A 22,972-nucleotide genomic window follows, 5' to 3' on the forward strand; every position below is an offset into this window, starting at 1 on the left:
ATCGCTAGTTCGCGTTTTGGTAGCCTATCCATCCACTGCGGCTGCCATACTGAGATTAAATATGCAAACGCCCCTTATCCGATTGCAATCTAATGACAGGGACGCACATTTTGAAAGAGGACAGTTAGCCTATTCTATAGGATGTATTTTGAATGTCCTGTAGTCCTCAAATAACATATAGTCCCGTCTCGTCTAGTTAACGAAGACACGGCATAAATTTCATCATAATATCGTCATCAGATATTAGTTTTAGCTTGTCAACCTCTAGTCTTAGTCACAGAAAAAAAATTTTCGTTAACGAATATTTTTTGTCGTCGTCTTCGCTGACGAAATTAACACTGGTAGTGTGCAAACTCTGCATGGGGATGTTTAGATGACTATAAAAGAATTCACACGTTCACGTTTTTTTTTTTTATATTTAGCTGACAGATTTCAGTTTAAATGCTTTAATTATTATATTATATTATATTATATTATATTATTATATGTTATTTTATATTATATTATATTATATTATATTATATTATATTATTGTCATGCCCATGTCAGACCTGTGTTCCTGTGTTGTTGTGTTTTGCTCCCATGCCATTATTATATATTATATATTATATTATATTATTTTATTTATTCACTTTACTATAATGATAATGTAAACTGTAGTTATTTAATTTGGTATAAGTTGTTGTTATACCATCACACAATGCATGGAACATGTATCATTCTGTATGATTTATAAGCTTGTTTCCTCATAGGCCCCCACCCCCCTCAAAAAATGTCCTCAAAAGGTCAAAATTTACTGGCATTACTATCCATGTCCCCATTTGGGCCCTATAAAGTAGGGAATACCAGGACCACACAAGCGAATAACATTTTTAATCTAATTACATGATGTGCAAAGATATGACAAAGAAAGGGAAATAATGTTTTTTAATGATGAATATGAAATATGAAATATGAAAGTATTTAAAAAAAAATGATACTCTCAATATGATACCAAAACTGCCATTAAGTGGTGCCAAGTCACTCTTTTAATGAGTGAGTCATTCAGCCATTCATTCAACTGATTAATTCAAATGGCTGATTAATTCAGATATGAAGCAAGTGACTTTCATTGGCTTGCCAAATTCATTAAAAACCACAGATTAATTCAGTTTTATGTGTAGCTATGTGTTGTGTGCTGTGGTACACACCGCTATATTTATATAATACACAATTTTGTTTTATACTTTTTGATTTGTGCTAATTAATTTTTAGCCCTCTAGCACCATTGTTAACACTCAAAAATTGAGAGAGAGAGAAAGAGAGAGAGAGAAAGAGAGTTAAGTTTTTGAGTTATGTTTTTGATAATGGGGATAGACAGTCTGGGCTTATGCCGAGTTCACACTGCATGATTTTCAAACTCGTCGGATCGCCGTTGTTTTCACACTGCGTGACTATCTGGGGTAGCATTCAGTTGCTGCTGTGTTCACATTGCACGATGGATCGGCGACAGGGGGTTTCACACTGCATGACTTAACAATAGGAAGAATCGCCGACAGCTCTGTCTGGTCCGCAAACTACGTTTCACAACAAAACACACGCGAGAAGTAATAAGGAAATAACGCGAGAACCCGCGTGCGTCAGACCGAAGTTCTCGAGCGAGACTGGAATTATTAAAAAAAATATATAGCCTATAGCCCGCAAATTGTGTGTGAGCTGATTTCCAGCTACAAGGAGAAAAAGAAAAACAGATTAAAAAGAACAGGGATTGGGTGTTCTGCAAAGAGAGTTGGAGGTAATGTAGCATGGCAAATATTTTGCGGGCGTCGGCGACGTGTCGGCGATTACCTCAGATCGCGTCATTGATAATTCACACTGCGTGATTGTCACTCGCGTGAACGAGCACCGATTTGCCTCCGATTTCGGGCATTTGTTGACGATTTCGCAAAACCTGTCGGCGAGTGAAAAATCGGGCTAAAATCGTGCAGTGTGAACTCGGCATAAGGCTTGCTTGTGCATGCATGCGTGCGTGTGTGTGTGTGTGTGTGTGTGTGTGTGAGGGTGTCAAACACTGAGCTTGAGTGGTTTGGGTTATCTCATTGCAGGAGGCTGAGAGAGGGCTCCAGGGCCTAAGAGGGGACCACTGTAGGTGGACATTTTTGTTTGTGTGTCTGAGAAATTTGCCTTTGTTCTGGTTGTTTATTTAAGGGTGTGGGTGCTGTGAATGTTTCGAGCTTGTTAGGGCACTGAGGGCATGCTGTGTGTGTGTGTGTGTGTGTGTGTGTGTGTGTGAATGTGTTAAGAGGAAAAAGAAAGGGTATGTAGTGCTGGATGTTATTTTTAAGAGTGCTGTTGTGAAGAGCAATTGTGGAAAGCTATTACTCATTTGAGTGAGCAAATATGTGTGAGAGAGATTGTGTATGTGCTGTTACAACACAAATCACATCTCTGGAGTAATAAAGTGCAAATGTGTTTTCATCTCAGTGCTGTCTTTGTCTCTGAAGTGGGCATTAAGGATGTGAAACATGTTGTTTACATTGTGTAATGACTGTTAGCTTATTATATAAAACATTTATAAGATACTTAGCATTAGCTAACACATACCTGTCGTACTGTTGTTTTATACTGATTTATACTTAGTTTGTAGATTGTGTTCTTACCAGGAAATACATGAGAGGTTTTAGCAACAAGTAATTTGATTGTCCACACAGAAAGCAAAAAGTGCTGTGCGATGCTGTAATACAACATAATGTATATGATTAATAGTTGTGCGGAGCAGGATTTTAGACCAATGAGATTTAGGTGGAGCAGTAATACTGCATTGTATAGTATACACTGTGTATACTGCCTACTATTTTTTAAAGGCATTTTCAGTAGGTTTTTTTTTATCTATTAGCAGCCAATGAGCATGAGGACTGACAAAATACATTAAACAGATAATGTATCTATAGTTGTATGTAGTTAAACTAAAAAATCCTAATTTGCTCAACCTCAACTTGTTCCAAACCTGTATACATTTCTTTCTTCTTGTGAACACACACAAAAAGGATATTTTTAAGAAATTGTGTAACCAAACAAAGTTGATGGTTCCCATTGACTTCCATTGTAATATATATTTATAGAAATTGTAATATATATCATATATATATAATATGGAGGTTAGTGGGGTCCATCAACTGTTTGGTTCCCCATATTCTTCAAAATATCTTCTTTTATGTTCAACAGAAGAAATCTCATACAGGTTTGGAACAACATGAAGGAATGGAAGCCCGTTTCCGCCACTGACAAAAAAAAAAGGTAATTGCGAGTTTTTATCTTACAATTTTGTCTTTTTTTCTCACAATTACGAGTTTAATCTTGTAATTCGTGTTTTTTTCTCAAAATTGCATGATAAAAAAAACCTCGCAATTCTGACATTTTTTCTCAGAGATATGAGATATAAACTCGCAATTGGGAGTTATAAAGTCAGAATTATGAGATATAAACTCGCAGTTCTGACATTTCTCTCAGAACTGCATGATATAATCTTGCAGTTGTGAGTCCTAAAGCCAGTATTACATGACAAAAACTCACAATTGTGAGAAAAAACTCAGAATTGCGAAATTTAAATGTACAGTTGCAAGTTATAAAGTCAGTATTGCATGATATAAACTCGCAATTGCAAGATTTAAACTTGCAATTCTGAGAAATAAAGTCGCAATTCGGAGAAAGTCAGAATTGTGAGATATAAACTCACAATTCCGACTTTTTTTTCAGAATTTTGAGTTTTTATCTCGAAATTGTGACTTTTCTCAGAATTGCGAGTTCTGGCTTTATAAAATGCAATTACGAGTTATTAAGTCAGAATTGTGAGATATAGCCTAAACTCGCAGTTCTGAGAACATATGTCTTTTTCCCCCTAAGAATTAGATTTTAGAACTCACAATTGCGAGTATATATCTCACAATTCTGAGAAAAAAAGGCAGAATTGTGAGATATAAACTCGCATTTGGAAGAAAAAAGGCAGAATTGTGAGTTTGTATTATGCAATTCTGAAAAAAAGTCAAAATTGTGATAAAAACTTGCAATTACTTTTTTTTTTTTTATTCAGTGGCGGAAGCGGGCTTCCACATGGAAGGTGAGTAAATGATGACAGAATGTTCATTTTTGGATGAACTATCCCTTTAAGGAGGGTGAACTGCATCTACATAACTAAAACACTTTTTTATAGAAAACTATTTTGAGTATGTATGTTCTTGAGTGTATACCATTCAGATGACTCTACATTTTTAATTACTGAACTGCTAAATGAACATTTAAAATAGTAAGTAAACAGTAGTTGTTAACTACTAACCACTGAATAAACCTTTAAAATAGTGAGTAGTAGGCATTTTTCCATGAGAAACCTTTCAAACGCTACATTGTGACTTGACCTCATTATGTTTAATGCGAGTAACTATTAGTACACCATTCAGGGTTGAAACACATCTTTCAGCATTGATGATCATTTCAAAATAGCAGTGTATTCTGATTAAACATTATTGAACTAAATGTATTTGCAAGAAACATTTAAATCTAAGTTACATATTTATATTTTCATATAATAATATTTAAATATAGTGCTAGTCAAGCACCTGCCATTGAGATGAGTGGAAATGCTAATGGATATGGGAATGCTAATTGTCACAATCATGGCTAGTGACAAAAACTCACATTTACATGGAAGAGCTTTTATCGTTTGAGCTGCGGCAATTGAAGTCAGTTTTTTTATGCATGTGCTGTTGAATCGGGAATTTAATTATGAAGCTTAAGCTCTGTTGTGTGTATTTAATGCAAGATGCTTTTCAGTCACATGAAGCAATTCTTCTTCATCTCATGTCCGTTTCCCAGTCAGTCATTCAATCACTGAATCATGTTCTCTCAACCCTTATAACAGCACTTTTATCAAGCTCCCTCACTCGTGCCAATCGTTCCTACGCCTCTCATGTCTTCTCTCTCCGTCCCTTGCTCAGCTCCTCTCCTCTGTGGTGGCCACTTACGAGACAGGCGTGACCGTACATCCACACTGCCTTTTAGAGTTTCGCTACCCAGAATGCTGCAGCTGCGTCATTTGCATGGCAGGGTTTGGACCTCTCACTGGAGAACGAGAGTGTGGCTTTGAATTATTCATTTAGGGGACACAGGGAGGAAGACGAAAATTGTCCTCCTCTCTTTTTTTTCTTCGTCCCTGTCTGTCTTTTTCTACTCGTTGATGCTCTCATGAATTTGTCAGCTCCCCTTTTAAATCACGTTGTGATCTTGCAGCCGCTTGTTCAATAGTGTTTGAAGTGCTCTATTTGTTTAAGTACTCATGACTGTCAGTTGTCTGGGGATGATTGGTACTGTATTTAGTCTGCAGAGAGGCTTGGTCTCGGTGCTGCCGCAAATCAATGGTGACATTCTTCTGTTTTCTGGGATTTCTGTTGTTTTCAGTGTCACCATCTGTTCCCCCACTGGACTTTAGAGATGTAGCTATCAGAGGAAAAGCTCAAACCATGAGATCCAGTAGCAAATTTCAGCATGAAAAGCACATCACAAACACATCTGTACTTTATTGGTGGTGTTTACTATAGAACAAACCCTTAACCCCTTGTGAAAAAGAAGTACAGTTTAGCATGCTTTTATTATTACTGAAAAAACTGTAACAAGGGACCAATTCTCACTATTAAATTAGCATTAAATTAGTTTTCAGACACTTAATTGCATGTTATTTGCAATTAAATGAAAAACATATTATAATTAAATTTTATATTAAATGCAATTATCTGAACTTTAGAGTGCTTTTTTGACCCATTTAAATAGTACAACTTTATGTAATTTCACAATTACTTCTTGCCTTTGAAATATGGTTGTGTACTTACACACATTTCTGGCAAACTAAAATATACTTTAATGCCATTTTTATTGAAGCTTTTACATAATGTATTAAAATATATTTGTAATTACGCATTTGTAATGGAGTCGTAATTTAGTACATTTAAAATACCTTAACTTTAAATGTAATATTGAATAACACACTACAGGTAAAATTATAATCAAGTACTTTATATGTGCTTTAGTATGTAATTCTGGTGTAATACTTTAAAGCACAACAACATATTATTTCAAAATAATGATTTAATATATACTTTAAAACTTTCAGTTTGCACTTTTTAAAGTGTGCTTAAGAAACTTGTGTTTAAGAAACAGTCCTGAAAGTCTACTCTCTTAAGTGGCATTTTATTTCACTAATATTATATTATATGCAAGATTATCTGTACAGTTTTTTTTTTAATATACTTTTTATGATTTGAAATACACTGCAAGTACATATTCAATACAATTATGCACACTTCTTTTTCACAAGCAAATTATTCAACTTTGGCACATAATTCGTCCCTTATTTGCTCAGATCATGTGACTTATTTTGCAGACCGCACTGTTACTTTTCTAAGCAATCCAAATTAGGATTTTTTATAGGATTGATGATAAAATGGTGAAAAAAAAAAAGAATTCTGAGAAACTGAGACTCTACCCTAAATTATGTATTATTTCTACTGCATTTGCAGGATTGTTTTAGCATTTTTGGTGTATCGTGTACATGTTGCAATATAAAAAGCACTGACATGCATTTCCTTGTTTATTTTCCTTTGTCTAGAAATCGTTTTCTCTGGTGATCGAGGCTCTGGACCATGACAATGAAACATCAGAGGCAGGTATGATGATACGTGTGTGTCTGTGTGTGTGCGTGACTAAATAAAATAAAAATCCATGGATCATATGTGTCCTCACAGAAACGATTTGTAGCAATATAATAGCAGAGAGAAAGAAAGAATGAAAAGAAGGACATCGCCAACAACAGACAGTCAATCCGTATTTACCCCTCATGCTGTCTTCTGGGGATTACAAGAGAACTGAGTAATGCACGGGGTCAGTCTCCATGACTCTTTCATTTCCTGTGTTGCTTTCTGATTGTTTCTCCTTATAATTGAAGAAAAGCTCCATTACTGAAAATATGTTGCTGGATTTTGCACACACACAATCACACACACTGATTATGTTCTCATGCACAATAATGGTGGACTATTTAATGAATAAATTACACACATGTGCATGCTTCAGACAACACTGAGATACATTTTAATCACTTGGATATTGCCACTTCATATTCATAAATAACCAAACTTAATTTGTTTCTCAAACATGCAGGCGCATCTACTTCTCTCATCTCCTCTTTTGGTCTTTCTCATAAACTTTCTGTCTTTTTTCCTGAATTCTTGTTCTCTTTTAATGTAATTTTCTCTTCGTTTCTCTTTTAAATCTCTCTGTTTCTCTTCTCTCTCTAAATCTCACATTCTCACTGCCCTCCAGCTCCTGTCATGTCTTTTCATTTGCTATACCCATCCCTTCTCTCGTTCATTGGATTTACAGCTTGTCTCTGGTGAGGTGAGGCTTAGGTGAGCTGATCCGGGAGTTGAAATGACATGAGTTTGGAATTGTAGAGCCGTTTTTTTTCCTGCCAACTCTGGATTATAATACAGCCATGTATCTGAGTGCCAGATAGCTTTAACAAGCTTTAACAAAGTCCGTCCTGACCCATTGTGTCCTTGAAAAAGTCTTGAGAAAGAAAGGGCCAAGGACATGTGTTGTTCAGTTTCTCATTTATTTCATCATCTTCGAAACATCTTCTGTCCAGGGTTGTGCACCATTAAGAATTACATGAAGAATGACTTTAAATCGCAAGTAATTTTTTTTTTATTATAAAAATTCTGGAAATAAAATACAGAATAACTGAGCAAACATGCCGGAGAATAGCACTTTGTATTTTTTATTCATGGTAATATAAATAAAATGGGGTAACCCTCAAATAAATTCATATGACTGCTGAAAGTGTAATTTAATATATATATATGGTATGTATTACCCATAAACATACAGTATTTTTATACAACATGAGCAGGGCCATCCTTTGGTCCCGTGCTTTGAGGGGGCCCCGCGATTGAGAACGGACCAAGAGGAACCAACCCCAACCTCCACCCCCACCCCGGAACGCGATCACAAACGGACCAAGGGGGCCCCACTCCCTACCTCATAATTCCCTTGATCTATCTCTACTATAAAAACATCCTATAAGTTTCAGAACTCAAAACTTTCTCGTTAGTCTAAAAACAGCTTATATTGAAGCCAGTCTACCAAAATGACAGGTTGTGGAATGTGCCACTTTATGACGTACTAGTGCGGCTAAACACCACTTCCGTATAGAAGAAGATCAACACCTGCTTCTACATCGCTGCCTGTTTAGCCCCGCCCATCGGTTCACGTATGTGGTGGAATTAACGAGGGTGGCAAATGCAGGTCTACGCAGAAATAAAAAGATAAAGATGGCTTCGAAGGCAACAAGATGCTGTGCAGTGCCAAGTTGTGGAAAAACACCGTCTTTGCATTGCCCTTCTTCTGATCCCAACATTAGGAAAGAGTGGATAAACTGTATTTTTAACTTGGTCCTTTGTTCACTTCATTTTACCGCAGATTCTTTTACAAACAGAGCACAATTCGATGCAGGATTTTCAGAAAGATTGAAACTAACAGACGATGCTGTGCCGACTATATTGGATACGACAGTAATGTCGCAACACACAAGTGTAACTGTTTTTATTAAGTGATCACTATTGCTTTGTCTGTTATTACAGATCATTTGATATGTACTGAGTATTTAATGTATGCATTTTTAACCTAAATCACAGCAGTGTCCATCTGTGAAGGATGCAGGCTGTCAAACATACACAACTGTTAGCCAATCATAGCAGTGGGTGTTTTCTTCCAAGTCTACAATCTGCCACACCTATTCAAACAGAGTGTTCTGATGAGCGGGGTCAAAATAGGACAGAGAATAGCCTTCTTAGTTATGTTTTTTGATGTAAAAGTGTTGATAACATTATAAGGGGACCTCAGAGAACAGTACAAAATAATAAAAATGGCAGTTCATGACCTCTTTAAAGGTGACCTATTATGCCCTTTTTACAAGATGTTAAACAAGTCTCTGATGTCCCCAGAGTGTGTGTGAAGTTTTAGCTCAAAATACCCTACAGATAATTTTTTATAGTTTGTTAAAATTGCCACTTTTAGAGTATGAGCCAAAACGCCGTTTTCGTGTCTTTCCCTTTAAATGCAAATGAGCTGGTGCTCCCGGAGAAGAGGGCAGAGTTTCAAAAGCTCATGCTACAGTACTGTAGCAATACTGGTGCTGTCCTTTGCAAATAAACAGTCCACTATTAGTACGAGCATGTTATCTTTACAGAAAACGTACTCGGTTTAAAAGTCAGTCATCTGATTGCACCGTGCATAATAAATGCGCGTTTATGAATCACACAGACAGGAGCACGGCGAGATAAAAATGACGAAATAGCTGGTCTCATGGTGCCATCGCATGCTATTACAAACTTTACCAGTCCCACTTGCAGTAGCGTGTTTAGTTTACCCACCATGCAAAGCACGAGGGGGGAACACGATAGGAAATACGATTTCTCCCACAATCGCAATTTCTCCCGAGTAGGAAGGAACAATGGCGCTGACTTTTGCCTTGTCCAAATACCCACACTTGCGGTCTTTGCACTTGACCACTTGACTACTTCTATGACGTATTTCCTGTATTTGGTCCAAGTGTTCAAGTGAGCATGAAGACCACAAGTGTGTGTAGAACTTTTCATTACCTGATGGGACACACTTATAGTGTTGTAAAAATGCAAGTGTTTACAGAGCTTTATTTTTATTTTCAATACTTTTGCATTTTAAAATCAACTTCTAAATGTCTGTTCAGTAGTCCCTATATCAGATGACAATTTAATTTTGTGGTGCTTCTAGTGATAAAAAGCAGTTGCAAATGTTGTAAAAAGTAATTATCACCACTACTCATTTGCACCAATAAAACATGCAACTCTTTGTTTTACTACCAAATTATATGTAATATCTAATTATTATTAATATTTCACATACATTGGAAAGGTTTCCGTGACCTCTCACGAGAGCCTCGAATACCGCTCCGGACGCGCTCTCAAGTGGCCAAGACCGCAAGTGTGGGTATTTGGACAAGGCAATTGTATATCTCCAGTAATGGCGGACTGCTGCTTCTCACTCAGGGCTGTGTTTATGCTATGAAGCTGGGTTTCTGTGTAAGGACACCTGTGAGCCTGTACATCCGAACACAGAACAGGTGGCATGCCAGGATCGCTTCATTGTTCAAACGCAGAAAAATGCAAGGCACCCAGGGAGCTGTTGGGGGTTCAGTGCCTTGCTCAAAGGTCTCACCTCAGTCGTGGTATTGAAGGTGGAGAGAGCGCTGGATATTCACTCTCCCCACCTACAATCCCTGCCGGACCTGAGACTCGAACCCGCGACTTTTGGGTTACAAGTCCGACTCGCTATCCATTAGGCCACGACTGCCCTAATTGTAATATGCACACATCCAAAAATGCTTTCAAACAGGTATGTGACCAAAAAAGGCACAAAAAAGCAAAAGAATAAGTAAATAAGCCAAGTTACTTAATTGAACAAGTCACCACATTAAATTGTAATGGAGCACATGTAGCATTGTGCCAAAGTCTTTTTTCTTTGCTTTGGTTTGATTTGGTAATTGTTCTGACAGTATTAAACTTAGCTGAAATGTTTATTCAGTTAAAAAAGAATGTTAAAAAAAATCAGACAATAAATAGGAATAAATAACTATCAGTAAGTATGAACTTGAAATTAACTTAAAGCAGGGGTGTCAAACTCAATTCCTAGAGGGCCGCAGCCCTGCAGAGTTTAGCTCCAACCCTAATTAAACACACCTGATCCAGCTAATCAGGTCCTTTAGACTTATTTGAAAACTACATGGTATGTGTGTTGGAGCAGGGTTGGAACTTGATTGCGCTGTTATTTTATGTATACTCATTTTATATTTTTAACTGTTTTAAATTAATTTTAAATCAATTTTTTAATCATTATAAAAGTTTTTAAATTTCTTGTTTTATTGTTATGATTATTTTTTATGATTATTTTACTTTCTTTTATGTAAAGCACTTTGAATTACCATTGTGTATGAAATGTGCTATATAAATAAACTTGCCTTGCCTTGAACTAAACTCTGCAGGGCTGTGGCCCTCCAGGAACTGAGTTTGACACCCCTGATTTAAAGGGTTAGTTCACCCCTAAATGAAAATTAATTAATTCAAAGTCATTAATTACTCATCCTCATGTCGTTCCAAACCTGTAAGATATCTTCGGAACACAAATTAAGATATTTTTGATGGAATCTGAGAGCTGTCTGACCCTCCCATAGACAGCAACGCAACTGTAATGTTCCCAAGTCCAGAAACGTAGTAAGGACATCGGTAAAACAGTCCATGTGACATCAGTGGCTTAACTTCAGTTTTGCAAAGCTACGAGAATACTTTTAGAATGCAAAGAAAACAAAAATAATGACTTTATTCAACAATTCTTCTCCCCCGAGTTACCGTCGTTTATGCTATGAAGCTGGGTTTCTGTGTAAGGACACCTGTGAGCCTGTACATCCGAACACAGAACAGGTGGCATGCCAGGATCGCTTCATTGTTCAAACGCAGAAAAATGCAAGGCACCCAGGGAGCTGTTGGGGGTTCAGTGCCTTGCTCAAAGGTCTCACCTCAGTCGTGGTATTGAAGGTGGAGAGAGCGCTGGATATTCACTCTCCCCACCTACAATCCCTGCCGGACCTGAGACTCGAACCCGCGACTTTTGGGTTACAAGTCCGACTCGCTATCCATTAGGCCACGACTGCCCTAATTGTAATATGCACACATCCAAAAATGCTTTCAAACAGGTATGTGACCAAAAAAGGCACAAAAAAGCAAAAGAATAAGTAAATAAGCCAAGTTACTTAATTGAACAAGTCACCACATTAAATTGTAATGGAGCACATGTAGCATTGTGCCAAAGTCTTTTTTCTTTGCTTTGGTTTGATTTGGTAATTGTTCTGACAGTATTAAACTTAGCTGAAATGTTTATTCAGTTAAAAAAGAATGTTAAAAAAAATCAGACAATAAATAGGAATAAATAACTATCAGTAAGTATGAACTTGAAATTAACTTAAAGCAGGGGTGTCAAACTCAATTCCTAGAGGGCCGCAGCCCTGCAGAGTTTAGCTCCAACCCTAATTAAACACACCTGATCCAGCTAATCAGGTCCTTTAGACTTATTTGAAAACTACATGGTATGTGTGTTGGAGCAGGGTTGGAACTTGATTGCGCTGTTATTTTATGTATACTCATTTTATATTTTTAACTGTTTTAAATTAATTTTAAATCAATTTTTTAATCATTATAAAAGTTTTTAAATTTCTTGTTTTATTGTTATGATTATTTTTTATGATTATTTTACTTTCTTTTATGTAAAGCACTTTGAATTACCATTGTGTATGAAATGTGCTATATAAATAAACTTGCCTTGCCTTGAACTAAACTCTGCAGGGCTGTGGCCCTCCAGGAACTGAGTTTGACACCCCTGATTTAAAGGGTTAGTTCACCCCTAAATGAAAATTAATTAATTCAAAGTCATTAATTACTCATCCTCATGTCGTTCCAAACCTGTAAGATATCTTCGGAACACAAATTAAGATATTTTTGATGGAATCTGAGAGCTGTCTGACCCTCCCATAGACAGCAACGCAACTGTAATGTTCCCAAGTCCAGAAACGTAGTAAGGACATCGGTAAAACAGTCCATGTGACATCAGTGGCTTAACTTCAGTTTTGCAAAGCTACGAGAATACTTTTAGAATGCAAAGAAAACAAAAATAATGACTTTATTCAACAATTCTTCTCCCCCGAGTTACCGTCTTCCGCCATTTTGGAGAGTATCACAATGCATACGCATGCTTTCCCCTAAGTGTATAAAACACTGACTACGCTGGTTACATTCATGTCCCCCCCCCACTGTGCTGATTACATTCTTGGGTACTCTTCAAAATAGCTGAAGACGTAACTCTGGGGAGAAAAATTATTGAATAAATTGTTATTTTTGTTTTCTTTGCACACAAAAAGTATTCTCGTAGCTTCGCAAAATTGAAGTTGAGCCACTGATGGACTGTCACATGGACTGCTTTGCTCTCGATGTCCTTACTACGTTTCTGGACCTGGGAACATTGCAGTTGCGTTGCTGTCTATTGGAGGGTCAGAGAGCTCTCTGATTTAATAAAAAATATTTTAATTTGTATTCAGATGATGAACGAAGGTCTCACGGGTTTGGAACGACATTAGGGTGAGTAATTAATGACAGAATTTTCATTTTGGGGTGAACTAACCCTTTAATCTAATTATATATATTTTGGATACTTTTGACTGTTAAATGTCTTTGAATTGCAATTCAGTTCTTTTTGGTCAGTCGAATGCAAATTCTAGCTCAGCATCCCATGTGACGGGACCAATTAAATGTTGCTTTACCCTGGTTCTGTACAGATATAAATATATATATATATATATATATATATTTGCATATTCTCACACTGAATCCCAAAGCATTTGTAGTTCAGTCTTCAGCCCTCTTGATCAATCATTTCTGGAATCATGTGATTGCGATGACCAAATGCTTTAATAAAGGACCACAGTGTACCAAAGACAGTCTCACCGTCTCTTATCATTGAGCCACTCTCTAAATCCAAAATCACTGATCACAGGATTGAGAAGGAGTGTTTAATTGCTTTCTTATGGGTTTGATGGATCTTGTGTGATAGTTATCTTACATCCCCGAGAGAGATCAGACTTATGTTCATGTAAATTCATGTGCCTTAACATGTCAGTGATAAACTGAGCTCAAGGTTTTCTGCATGAGTGCAGCTCTGCTGTAGTCATTTACATCTCTAATGGACTGTAGTAGAATGATATTTAAATGGACCACAGCAGTAATTACTGACTGTGCTTACACTGCAGTTCATTAACAGAAGAGGATGAGACAATCATGTCCAGATCTGTGTGTGTGAACCTGCCTTAAGGGTCCACATACTTTTTGGGGTCACTGTATGCGGTTGATGTGTTTATTTTGATTGCGTGTGTGGGGTTGCTAAGGAAAACTTATCTATGTTTGAACACCTTTACTCTTCGCTGTTTTCATTCCTTTGTTTTTAAGCCCAGATGATCTCATCTGTTAGGCAAGTTTTCTTTCTGTGAAATTGTCATGACAACAGAGTTTGTGAAGTTAAAATTAGATACAACACAAAGATCAACATTTGGATTCATGCGAATCTCATGATAACATGTAAACTACCAGTCAATTGTCTGGGGTCAGTAAGATTAAAAATAGGCTAATAATAATAAATAATACTTTTATTCAGCAAAGATACATTAAATGTATCAAAAGTGACAGTAAAGGCATTTATAATGTTACAAAACTTTACTATTGCAAATAAATGCTGTTCTTTTGAACTTTCTAATAATCTGTCACCATATATCATGGTAATTCTGACAAACATATATTGTGGCTTAAAATATTAAGCAGCACAACTATTTTCAACATTGATAATAATAAGAAATATTTCTTAAGCAACAAATCAGCATATTAGAATGACTTCTGAAGGATCGTATGAAACTGAAGACTGGAGTAATGGCTGCTGAAAATTCAGCTTTGCATCACAGGAATAAATTAGTTTTTAAAATATAATAAAATACAAAACAGTTATTTTATATTGTAGTAATATTTTATAATATTATTGTTTTTACTGTATTTTTGATCAAATAAATGCCTTGGTGAGCATTAAGCAAAAGCATTAATACATCTTTCTGACTGCAAACGTTCAAATAGTAGTGTATAATGTTTAATATTTATAAGATGTTTTATTTATTTATTTTTATTTTTAAAACACCTGTGTTCCACATGTACTTCTACTGTAAGTGCTTTACTGCAACAGAAGTTTTAGCTTGCTTTAAAAAAAAAAACAAGGGGCATGTCAAACTAAGCTGTCAATTTAAAAAAACAAAACAAAACAAAACATATTTACATTTAAATCTTAAATTGTATCAAACCCTGAACATTCCTTTAAGGTCCTTTTGCGAACACATATCATCTGATAGCTTTTCAATGTCCTTTTGGGGAGGAAAAATATGAGAAAGATCTATGTATACTGTATACACATATATACAGTACATACATATACATTACTCTGTCTGTTGCCCCCTCAGGTAGGGAGGAATTAATAGAGCGAGTGATGCTGTCCTCCATGCTGAACCCAGGTGAGCAGTGGCAGTCCTTCCGGCATCACGGCCGCACATTCACTCTGGAATACCGCCTGCGATTCCGCTGTGACACCAATTACTACGGCCCACTCTGCAACAAACTCTGCCGAGCACGAGATGACTTTTTTGGCCATTTCGACTGTGATCCTTCTGGTACTAAGGTGTGTAAGGAGGGCTGGACTGGAGCAGAGTGCAGACAGGGTGAGTGGCTCCAGCACATTGTCTTTAAATACTGTGGTCTTCAAGCTATTCACACACAAACATAACAACTGATTATTGTTTAAGCCCTGCCCACATTGGTTGCTCACTCATCAGACAAGCTTTACAGAATGTGGTTTAATGTTGTTTAAACAATGTAATTTTCAGTAAAACAAGGTCATGAAGTGAACCAGATTCATTTTTTCTATTCTATTCTATTCTATGTTACAAATCTAGGTAAATTTCAAATTAATACAATTCATTATTATATTATATTATATTATATTATATTATAATGCAAATGTTCAGTAGGTGTTCTTAAAGTGCCCTTAATATGGGTTATGAAAGGTTCATATTTTGGTTTTGGGAGTCCCCAACAACAGGTTGACATGCATGCAAGGTCAAAAAACACTCTTAACAACTAATTTCAATGATTCAGAGTCAATGATTCAGAGTGGACTCTTTCTTTTGAGAGACAATAACTTTATACACGGTGCACTTTCAGATTGAAAACTTAGCAGGATTTTTTCATTCACTTTCAGCTGTGTTACACACTGCATGAAAGGTAATTTTCAAAAATCCATAAAAGGGGCACTTTAAGTCTCGCAGATTGTAAAGATAAAACATGTTCGGCACTTACTCTGTCCTTCTATGACAATTAGATTACAGGAATATTTATTCACATGCTTTTCCAACATTCCATTGAGGCCAAATCCGTTTTCCAGCAGAGAATAACTTAAGGGAGAGAGAAATGTCTCCCCTGAGATGATCAAGGAAGAGCCCATATTACTACCATACCCTAAGTCAAAACATTTAGCAAGCACTATGTTAACAATAGTTAAGTAAGAGGAGCGTCACATCATGACCTGTTGCATTTGGCAATAAATTATGTGTCCATTTTAAAGTATTTGTCTAATTCAGTTATGCATGTTTTGAAAATGTTCCTCTGCACTTTTAAGATGTCTGTAGTGAATAATTTTGATCATCATATCATTAATCTAAATCAATCATCTGTATGCATGTATGGTTATCCTTGTAGCGGTGTGTAAGCAGGGATGTCACTTGGAACACGGCTCCTGCGATCTGCCTGGAGATTGCAAGTGAGTCTGTCCAGGTTTCAGAAATATCACACCCTCTCTACAAGCTCCACCGAGCGCTGATGCATGCCATATTCAGCACCTACTTGCCTTTGTTTGTCTTTTTCTCACTTCCTGTCTGCTGTAACCAATTTCTCTCTCTGTAGATGTCATTATGGCTGGAAGGGTGATCTGTGCGATGAGTGTGAGACGTTTCCTGGGTGTGATCACGGCACTTGCACTGAACCCTGGAAGTGTGTGTGTGACACAAATTGGGGCGGCCTGCTCTGTGACAAAGGTGAGATGACAAGGAAATATGCTGGTGGGTGTGTGTGCAAAAATGACTGTTCTTATTACTAGGGCCATCAATCAGTTTTAAATATTTACTTGTGATTAATCTCATCATTTAACTTTCTATCTTACGTGTAACACAATGAGTTGCTTTTAAAGGAAAAAAAAAATGTGGATGACACTTAGTTGTCCTTAGCTGTAGCTGTAATATATGCGCATATTTAAGGACAGCAGACAGAAGCAGATTTCTACACTTTTCTCACACCCTGTTAACAATGGAAGAGATGATGCTTTACACAGCGTTCACTTAACATAGACCAACAGCTGTAAGCTTGATGACAGCAGTGACATTCATTTTTAAAAGAAACATTAAAAAATTGACTGGTGTAAGCATTATTAAAAATGTTTGTACAACTGTGACTGATCACCAACAAAAGATTATTTAAATTAGTAGACCAAAGACCCAAAATTTCACAAGATGGTTCAATTTGACAGTCAGAAATAATTTAAATATACAGTACACTATACCTTTCAAAAGTTTTGGGTTGTAAGATTTTTAATTTTTTAAAAGAAATCTCTTATGCTCAGCAAGGCTGCATTTATTTGATCAAAAATAAAACTGTAATATTGTGAAATATTACTATTCAAAATTACTGTTTTCTATTTTAACACATTTTAGAAATCTGAATTTTCAGCAGCCATTACTCCAGTCTAATATACTGATATGCAAACATTTCTTATTATGATCAGTTGAACACAGTTGTGTTGCTTAATATTTTTGTGGAAACCGTGAATTTTAGGATTCTTTGATGAATAGGAAGTTTAAAAGAACAGTATTTGGAACAGAAATCTTTTTTTTTTTAACATTCTAAATGTCTTTACTGTCACTTTTGACCAATTTAATGCATTCTTGCTGAATAAAAATATTATTTTCTTTCTTTCTCTCTTTCAAAACAAAACATAAAAAACAAAACTTACTGTTCCCAAACTTTTATAATGAATAAAACTATTAGGGAAAAATACCCAAGATATTTATAAGTTTATTTGAGACAGGTGGCAGGATTTTAAAAAAATGGCTGGAGTAGCCCTGCAACTCATCAGAAAAACTGCCTGACAGATGTTAATAGGAAAACATTTTATTTTATCAGAAATGTTGTCTGCCTGTCAATCATTTTGTGCTGGATTTCTGACAACATCTGTCGTGTCTTTGCAGGGCAGGGTTTTGGAGAGAGGTTGAAAATGAAATGGTTATGTCATATAAAAAAATCATTGGCATTAATAAAATGAAAAGCGGACAACATATTTTATCACACATGCCCACAAATTCTGAGTCATTAGATTGATTGATTCCAAGACATGCTAACTGCTTACTGAGTAGGCAACGTTTGTGTAAATAGATCCAGATTAGCTGATATGAACCCACGCGTGGGGTTTCGTCAGGGCTTTGTAGAGGTGTAAGCCGATAGTCTTGGGTAAACAGAACGTGAGCCGTGAGGTGGAGGCTAAAACAGGCTCTTGCCATTCAACGGTTGTGTGAATGGTACTGTCACACCCTCACACAGACATAAATATATACACACACACACACACACACGAAGGACTAAACCTATGCAGACAGATGAATCGAGGTCATAAAACTGTAGATACTAGCTTGATCTCAATTGCTTTCACAAACACACATACACACACACACACACATTTCCTCTAAACTCAGATCTCAGGAGCCAGTATGCAGGCTGCATCATTTTCCATCATAGCACTGGTTTTAATTTGTGTGTCTATTTGTATGTTGTGGTTATAATTCTTCCAGTTAAGCATGCTTGCTTGTTGTGGGTAAATCTTCAGGAATCAATCCATTTGAGTTTAACTCATCCCTTCAAGCATGACCTCGTAGGAATTCTTGGTTAGATTTTGTATGATTTATAAAGTAAACTACACTTAAACAAAGTCTGAGACGTCAAATTCAATTTGTGTCTAGACCAAACTGGCATTTTGTGTAACCCCATGAGTCTGAGCTTGAAATTATTGTTTAGAAAATCCTTTTCCTACAAGCAACCGTTCCCAGTGGTACATGTACATTTTAGGGACATATGGATGGAAAGGGGTGAAAGTGCAGGTCACATGTGTTCTTATTACAGATGTTGGTATATTGTAGTGCTGGAAGTGGTGGCATGTGGATCAGGATTGGATTCCATCTGTTTGCACATAGCTTAGTACTTTTTGAGTCAGTTTTAAATGTAATAAAGGTTTTTCTTACAAATCATTTAATACTGATTTGTATGTTTGTGTGTATAGGCGTTTTTATATAATCTGAGTAAGAAAACAGTCCTTTGAATCACGTGGCTTTAATTTGGCCAAAGTTTGTTGGAGGGCTGTTTATTTTTCTTTTTTGCTGCAAGGAAAAATTAAATGATGATACATTTGCATTGGTTTTGTCTTTACCACAATTTTGTTTTTTATTTCTTAAGTCAACATGAAACAACCCAGTGTATTACCATAATGTGACATTTGGTGAAACAGAATATTTAACAAGAAAAAATGTGTGACGAGACTTGATTTTATCCGTCAGGAATTGATTGGATCATGGAAAATGGATGTTTGATACTAAATTTTGCAATCACCACTGTACTGGTTGAGAGTAAAGTGGCTCTGCTGGTAAAGCACAATAATAAGTGTGTTCCATAGTCTAATTCTTGCTCTTCGTAACACAAAACAACACTACACTACACAACTAGGATTCTCATGACATAAATTTTAGTGAAACATTGCCAGTTACATCATTTCAGCATGGCGAAATACTATTACTAGTACTACTGAAAACTATACAGTACAGTGTTCAACTCATGTGAGTGTACACCACTCAGATAAACCCTTTACAACAGCACTATTTATTTCTTAATGCATAAAATGTTTTATATTAGCACCAATACAATTGAATGCACTTTTCAGAAAGGTTAATTTTCATTTAGTGTCGACTTGAATTTGCCTTTTTAAAACACATCAATTTCAAGATAATAAATTGTCAGATTTTCCTAACCGCAAAAACATCTCTTTCTCTTTTGCATACAGATCTGAATTATTGTGGTAACCATCAGCCATGCAAGAACGGTGGTACATGTACCAACACTGAACCCAACGAGTATCTGTGTGTGTGCCAGGAGGGTTTCCGTGGCCGCAATTGTGACATCGGTGAGATGACTCTATAAAACACAACCATAAAGTCTGTCAACCCTGACAGCCTATTACAAGCACACCTCAAAGATGTGCTGTGCGAGAATAAAATCTGCAGAATGTTGTCACTCCTAGATGAAGCACGGCATGTTATAAGCTCTTATTTTTCGCTGTGCCACCCTGCATGAGTCTGACCAATTATCTCCTCGGTAATGATAATTTAGTCTGTGTTAACGTGATCTCTGATGTAGCTCTGTGAGGTGTTGATAAGAGATAAATTTACAGCAAGACTGCTCTGGAGTTTGAAGCATCAAACCAAGAATCACTGTAAGATGACAAATACAGATAACAACAGCTTAAAATACGCACTCTTATGTTCAATGTTGAAGTGAGCCTTTTCTGCTCCAAACAAATTAGAGCTATACAATAAGCACTTTTGATACAGGTGGTGATAGCACAGGATATAAGACACAGATGTGTATCATTTCCTCTGATTCCCTTAACAGTGGAGCACGCCTGTCTCTCCTCTCCATGTGAGAATGGTGGAACATGTGTTGAAGACCCAACAGGCTTTAGCTGCGTGTGTGCGCAGGGCTGGACGGGACCTTCCTGTGCCTCCGGTAGTTAAGCATATAAACGCACACACACCTGCACCGACTGCAATCAGCACCAATCAAATGCAACTGCTATTTCCTGTACTGCTGCAGCCAATTTTAGTCAGATCTACACCAAAATAATGCTCCTTAACTGCAGCACAAACAATCAGCAATCACACACACGCACATCTAGGATGCAGAGGTGATCATGTGTCTCAGAGATCAGGCTGTAGGAGCTCCTCAGGTTTGAGGACATTGGTTGACTGTTTTAAGGCCAGTGCAGTGTTTTTACAGGGTCTTGTCAGTTTAGGCATGGCCTAATTCATTAAGTGAATTAGGACTGACACTAATACCCCCCAAAAATGGCCTGTTTTTAAACTGATGGAACCATATATTTTTTAGACTCACTAGTATAGTGGTCAATATTTTGTTTAGCATGCAAGGAGACCTGGGTTTAAATTGCAATCTGATAAATGCATTTAAAAAAAGTAAAACTGTTTATTGAAAAGATTTTGACATTTTCAAAAATGTTTGTTACACAGGGATAAAGTCATGCAAGTTTTGGTTGCATTGAGAGCAGATACATGATAGACATGTCAGTTTAAAACAAAATAGTTTTAGAATGTGGGATTCAAAGGAACTGACTCAGAAGTGATTTAGATGTTAACTTGTTTCTTCTGTCGCAACGTCTTAAACTTTTTTTAAACAATAACCAAGCAAATTATCCAAGACGTATTAAGGGCAAGAAAGATGGGAAGACAGACGGACGGACGGACGGACGGACGGACGGACGGACGGACGGACGGACGGACGGACGGACGGACGGACGGACGGACGGACGGACGGACGGACGGACGGACGGACGGACGGACGGACGGACGGACGGACGGACGGACAGACAGACAGACGGACAGACGGACAGACTGATAGACGGATGGATAGATGGATGGATGGATGGAGGAATGGATGGATGGATAAACAGATAGATAGATAGATAGATAGATAGATAGACGGACGGACGGACAGACAGATAGATGGACAAACAGACAAGAGGATAGATAGATAGATAGATAGATGAATAGATGGATAGATAGATAGATAGATAGATAGGAGGATGAACAGATACAAGAGATGGAGGGAGCGATGAACAGATAGATGATAACAGCAGGATAGTTAGGCAGACAGGAGGATGCGTAGATACAGTTGCTGGATGGATGAACAGATCCGTAGATTTAAAGGCAGTGAAATCACATGATGAGACAGAGAACATGTTCTTTTCGTCTGCAGCAGTGTTGCAGTGTGACTCCAATCCTTGTGGGCGCGGGGCCACGTGTCAAGAGATGCCACAGGGTTTCCAGTGTGTGTGTCCTCCGTTCTGGACCGGCAGAACCTGCCAGCTCGGTAAGCATTAAAAACAACACTCTTCGCCTGTCCTGAGCCATTCATACATGTCCACACATGCCTAACTCGGCCTTACGCTCGTACCCATCCACAGCCTCACCTGACGAAACCTGCCGCTACCTGCCTAAACTTGTCACAGTCTGTTTTTACCTGTCTGTAATGTGAACACGTGTTCTTTCTTGTTTATGCCTGGGTTCCTCACCTCACTTCAATGGTTCATGGACTAGAAAGTCACCAAGGAATTAAATCTTATGAAACCATGTAAAAAATATTACAGAAACCATGAGACCACCACCATGTTTGCCTCTTGAAACCACCAAATCATAACAATCGTATCCAGAGATGGGAAACTCAGCTTTCTGGGGAAAGTAAACACATCTTGTGTTTATAAATTCCATATCAGCACAAGCCACATTGAAATGATTCAGCAGCATCAGTGCTCCACCGACCATTATCCGTTAAACCACATCAGACAATTTCATGCAACAGTGTGCAGTGGATTTAATTGCTGAATGAAGAGGACCGGTGGTCGGATGTTGTTGACTGCTGGGAGAGTCTCTCTCACACTTCATTGCCCCGGGGCTCAAATCAGCTGTGGCTCTCTGGAGTGTATCATTCTCTCTGAACTGTTGACGCTCTGTGAAATGCAGTCATGTGTCACAGTGACACCTCAGAAAACAGCCGTTAGCGTCAGCACAAAGAGATCTGTCTTTGAGAGCGAGATGTGTGTTTTATCGGAGTCGTATGGAGATGGCAACTGTGGGTAGAAGCAATATTTTCTGGAGTATTTTATTAGGAACAATTTAAGTGAAAACCTAAGAGTCAGATTGTCCTAAAAGTTTAGGGTCAGTAATATATATATTTTAAAGAAATGTATAATTGTGTTCTGTAGGAATGCATTCAATTGATCAGAAGTGACAGTAAAGACATTTATAATGTTACAAAAGATTTCCATTTAACGTAAATGCTGTTCTTTTGAACTTTCTACTCATCAAAGAATACTGAAAAAATGCATCTGTTTCCAC

At 37.2% G+C, this 22,972-nt stretch overlaps 1 protein-coding gene across 2 annotated transcripts in view; it reads left to right on the top strand.

Annotated features, from left to right (window-relative positions):
• LOC107705804 (protein jagged-1b) overlaps positions 1-22,972 on the top strand; it is a 65,584-nt gene that overhangs the window by 38,574 nt on the left and 4,038 nt on the right. For both annotated transcript variants that reach the window (XM_016509382.1, XM_016509303.1), the window contains exons 2-8: positions 6,635-6,692; positions 15,161-15,415; positions 16,452-16,512; positions 16,656-16,786; positions 19,849-19,968; positions 20,457-20,570; positions 21,834-21,947. In XM_016509382.1, the coding sequence (XP_016364868.1) occupies positions 6,635-6,692; positions 15,161-15,415; positions 16,452-16,512; positions 16,656-16,786; positions 19,849-19,968; positions 20,457-20,570; positions 21,834-21,947 (853 nt within the window). The remainder of the gene's footprint in view (positions 1-6,634; positions 6,693-15,160; positions 15,416-16,451; positions 16,513-16,655; positions 16,787-19,848; positions 19,969-20,456; positions 20,571-21,833; positions 21,948-22,972) is intronic.

The sequence above is a fragment of the Sinocyclocheilus rhinocerous genome, unplaced genomic scaffold (assembly GCF_001515625.1).
Source record: "Sinocyclocheilus rhinocerous isolate Xijiao unplaced genomic scaffold, SAMN03320098_v1.1 scaffold130, whole genome shotgun sequence".
Classification (NCBI taxonomy): Eukaryota; Metazoa; Chordata; class Actinopteri; order Cypriniformes; family Cyprinidae; genus Sinocyclocheilus; species Sinocyclocheilus rhinocerous.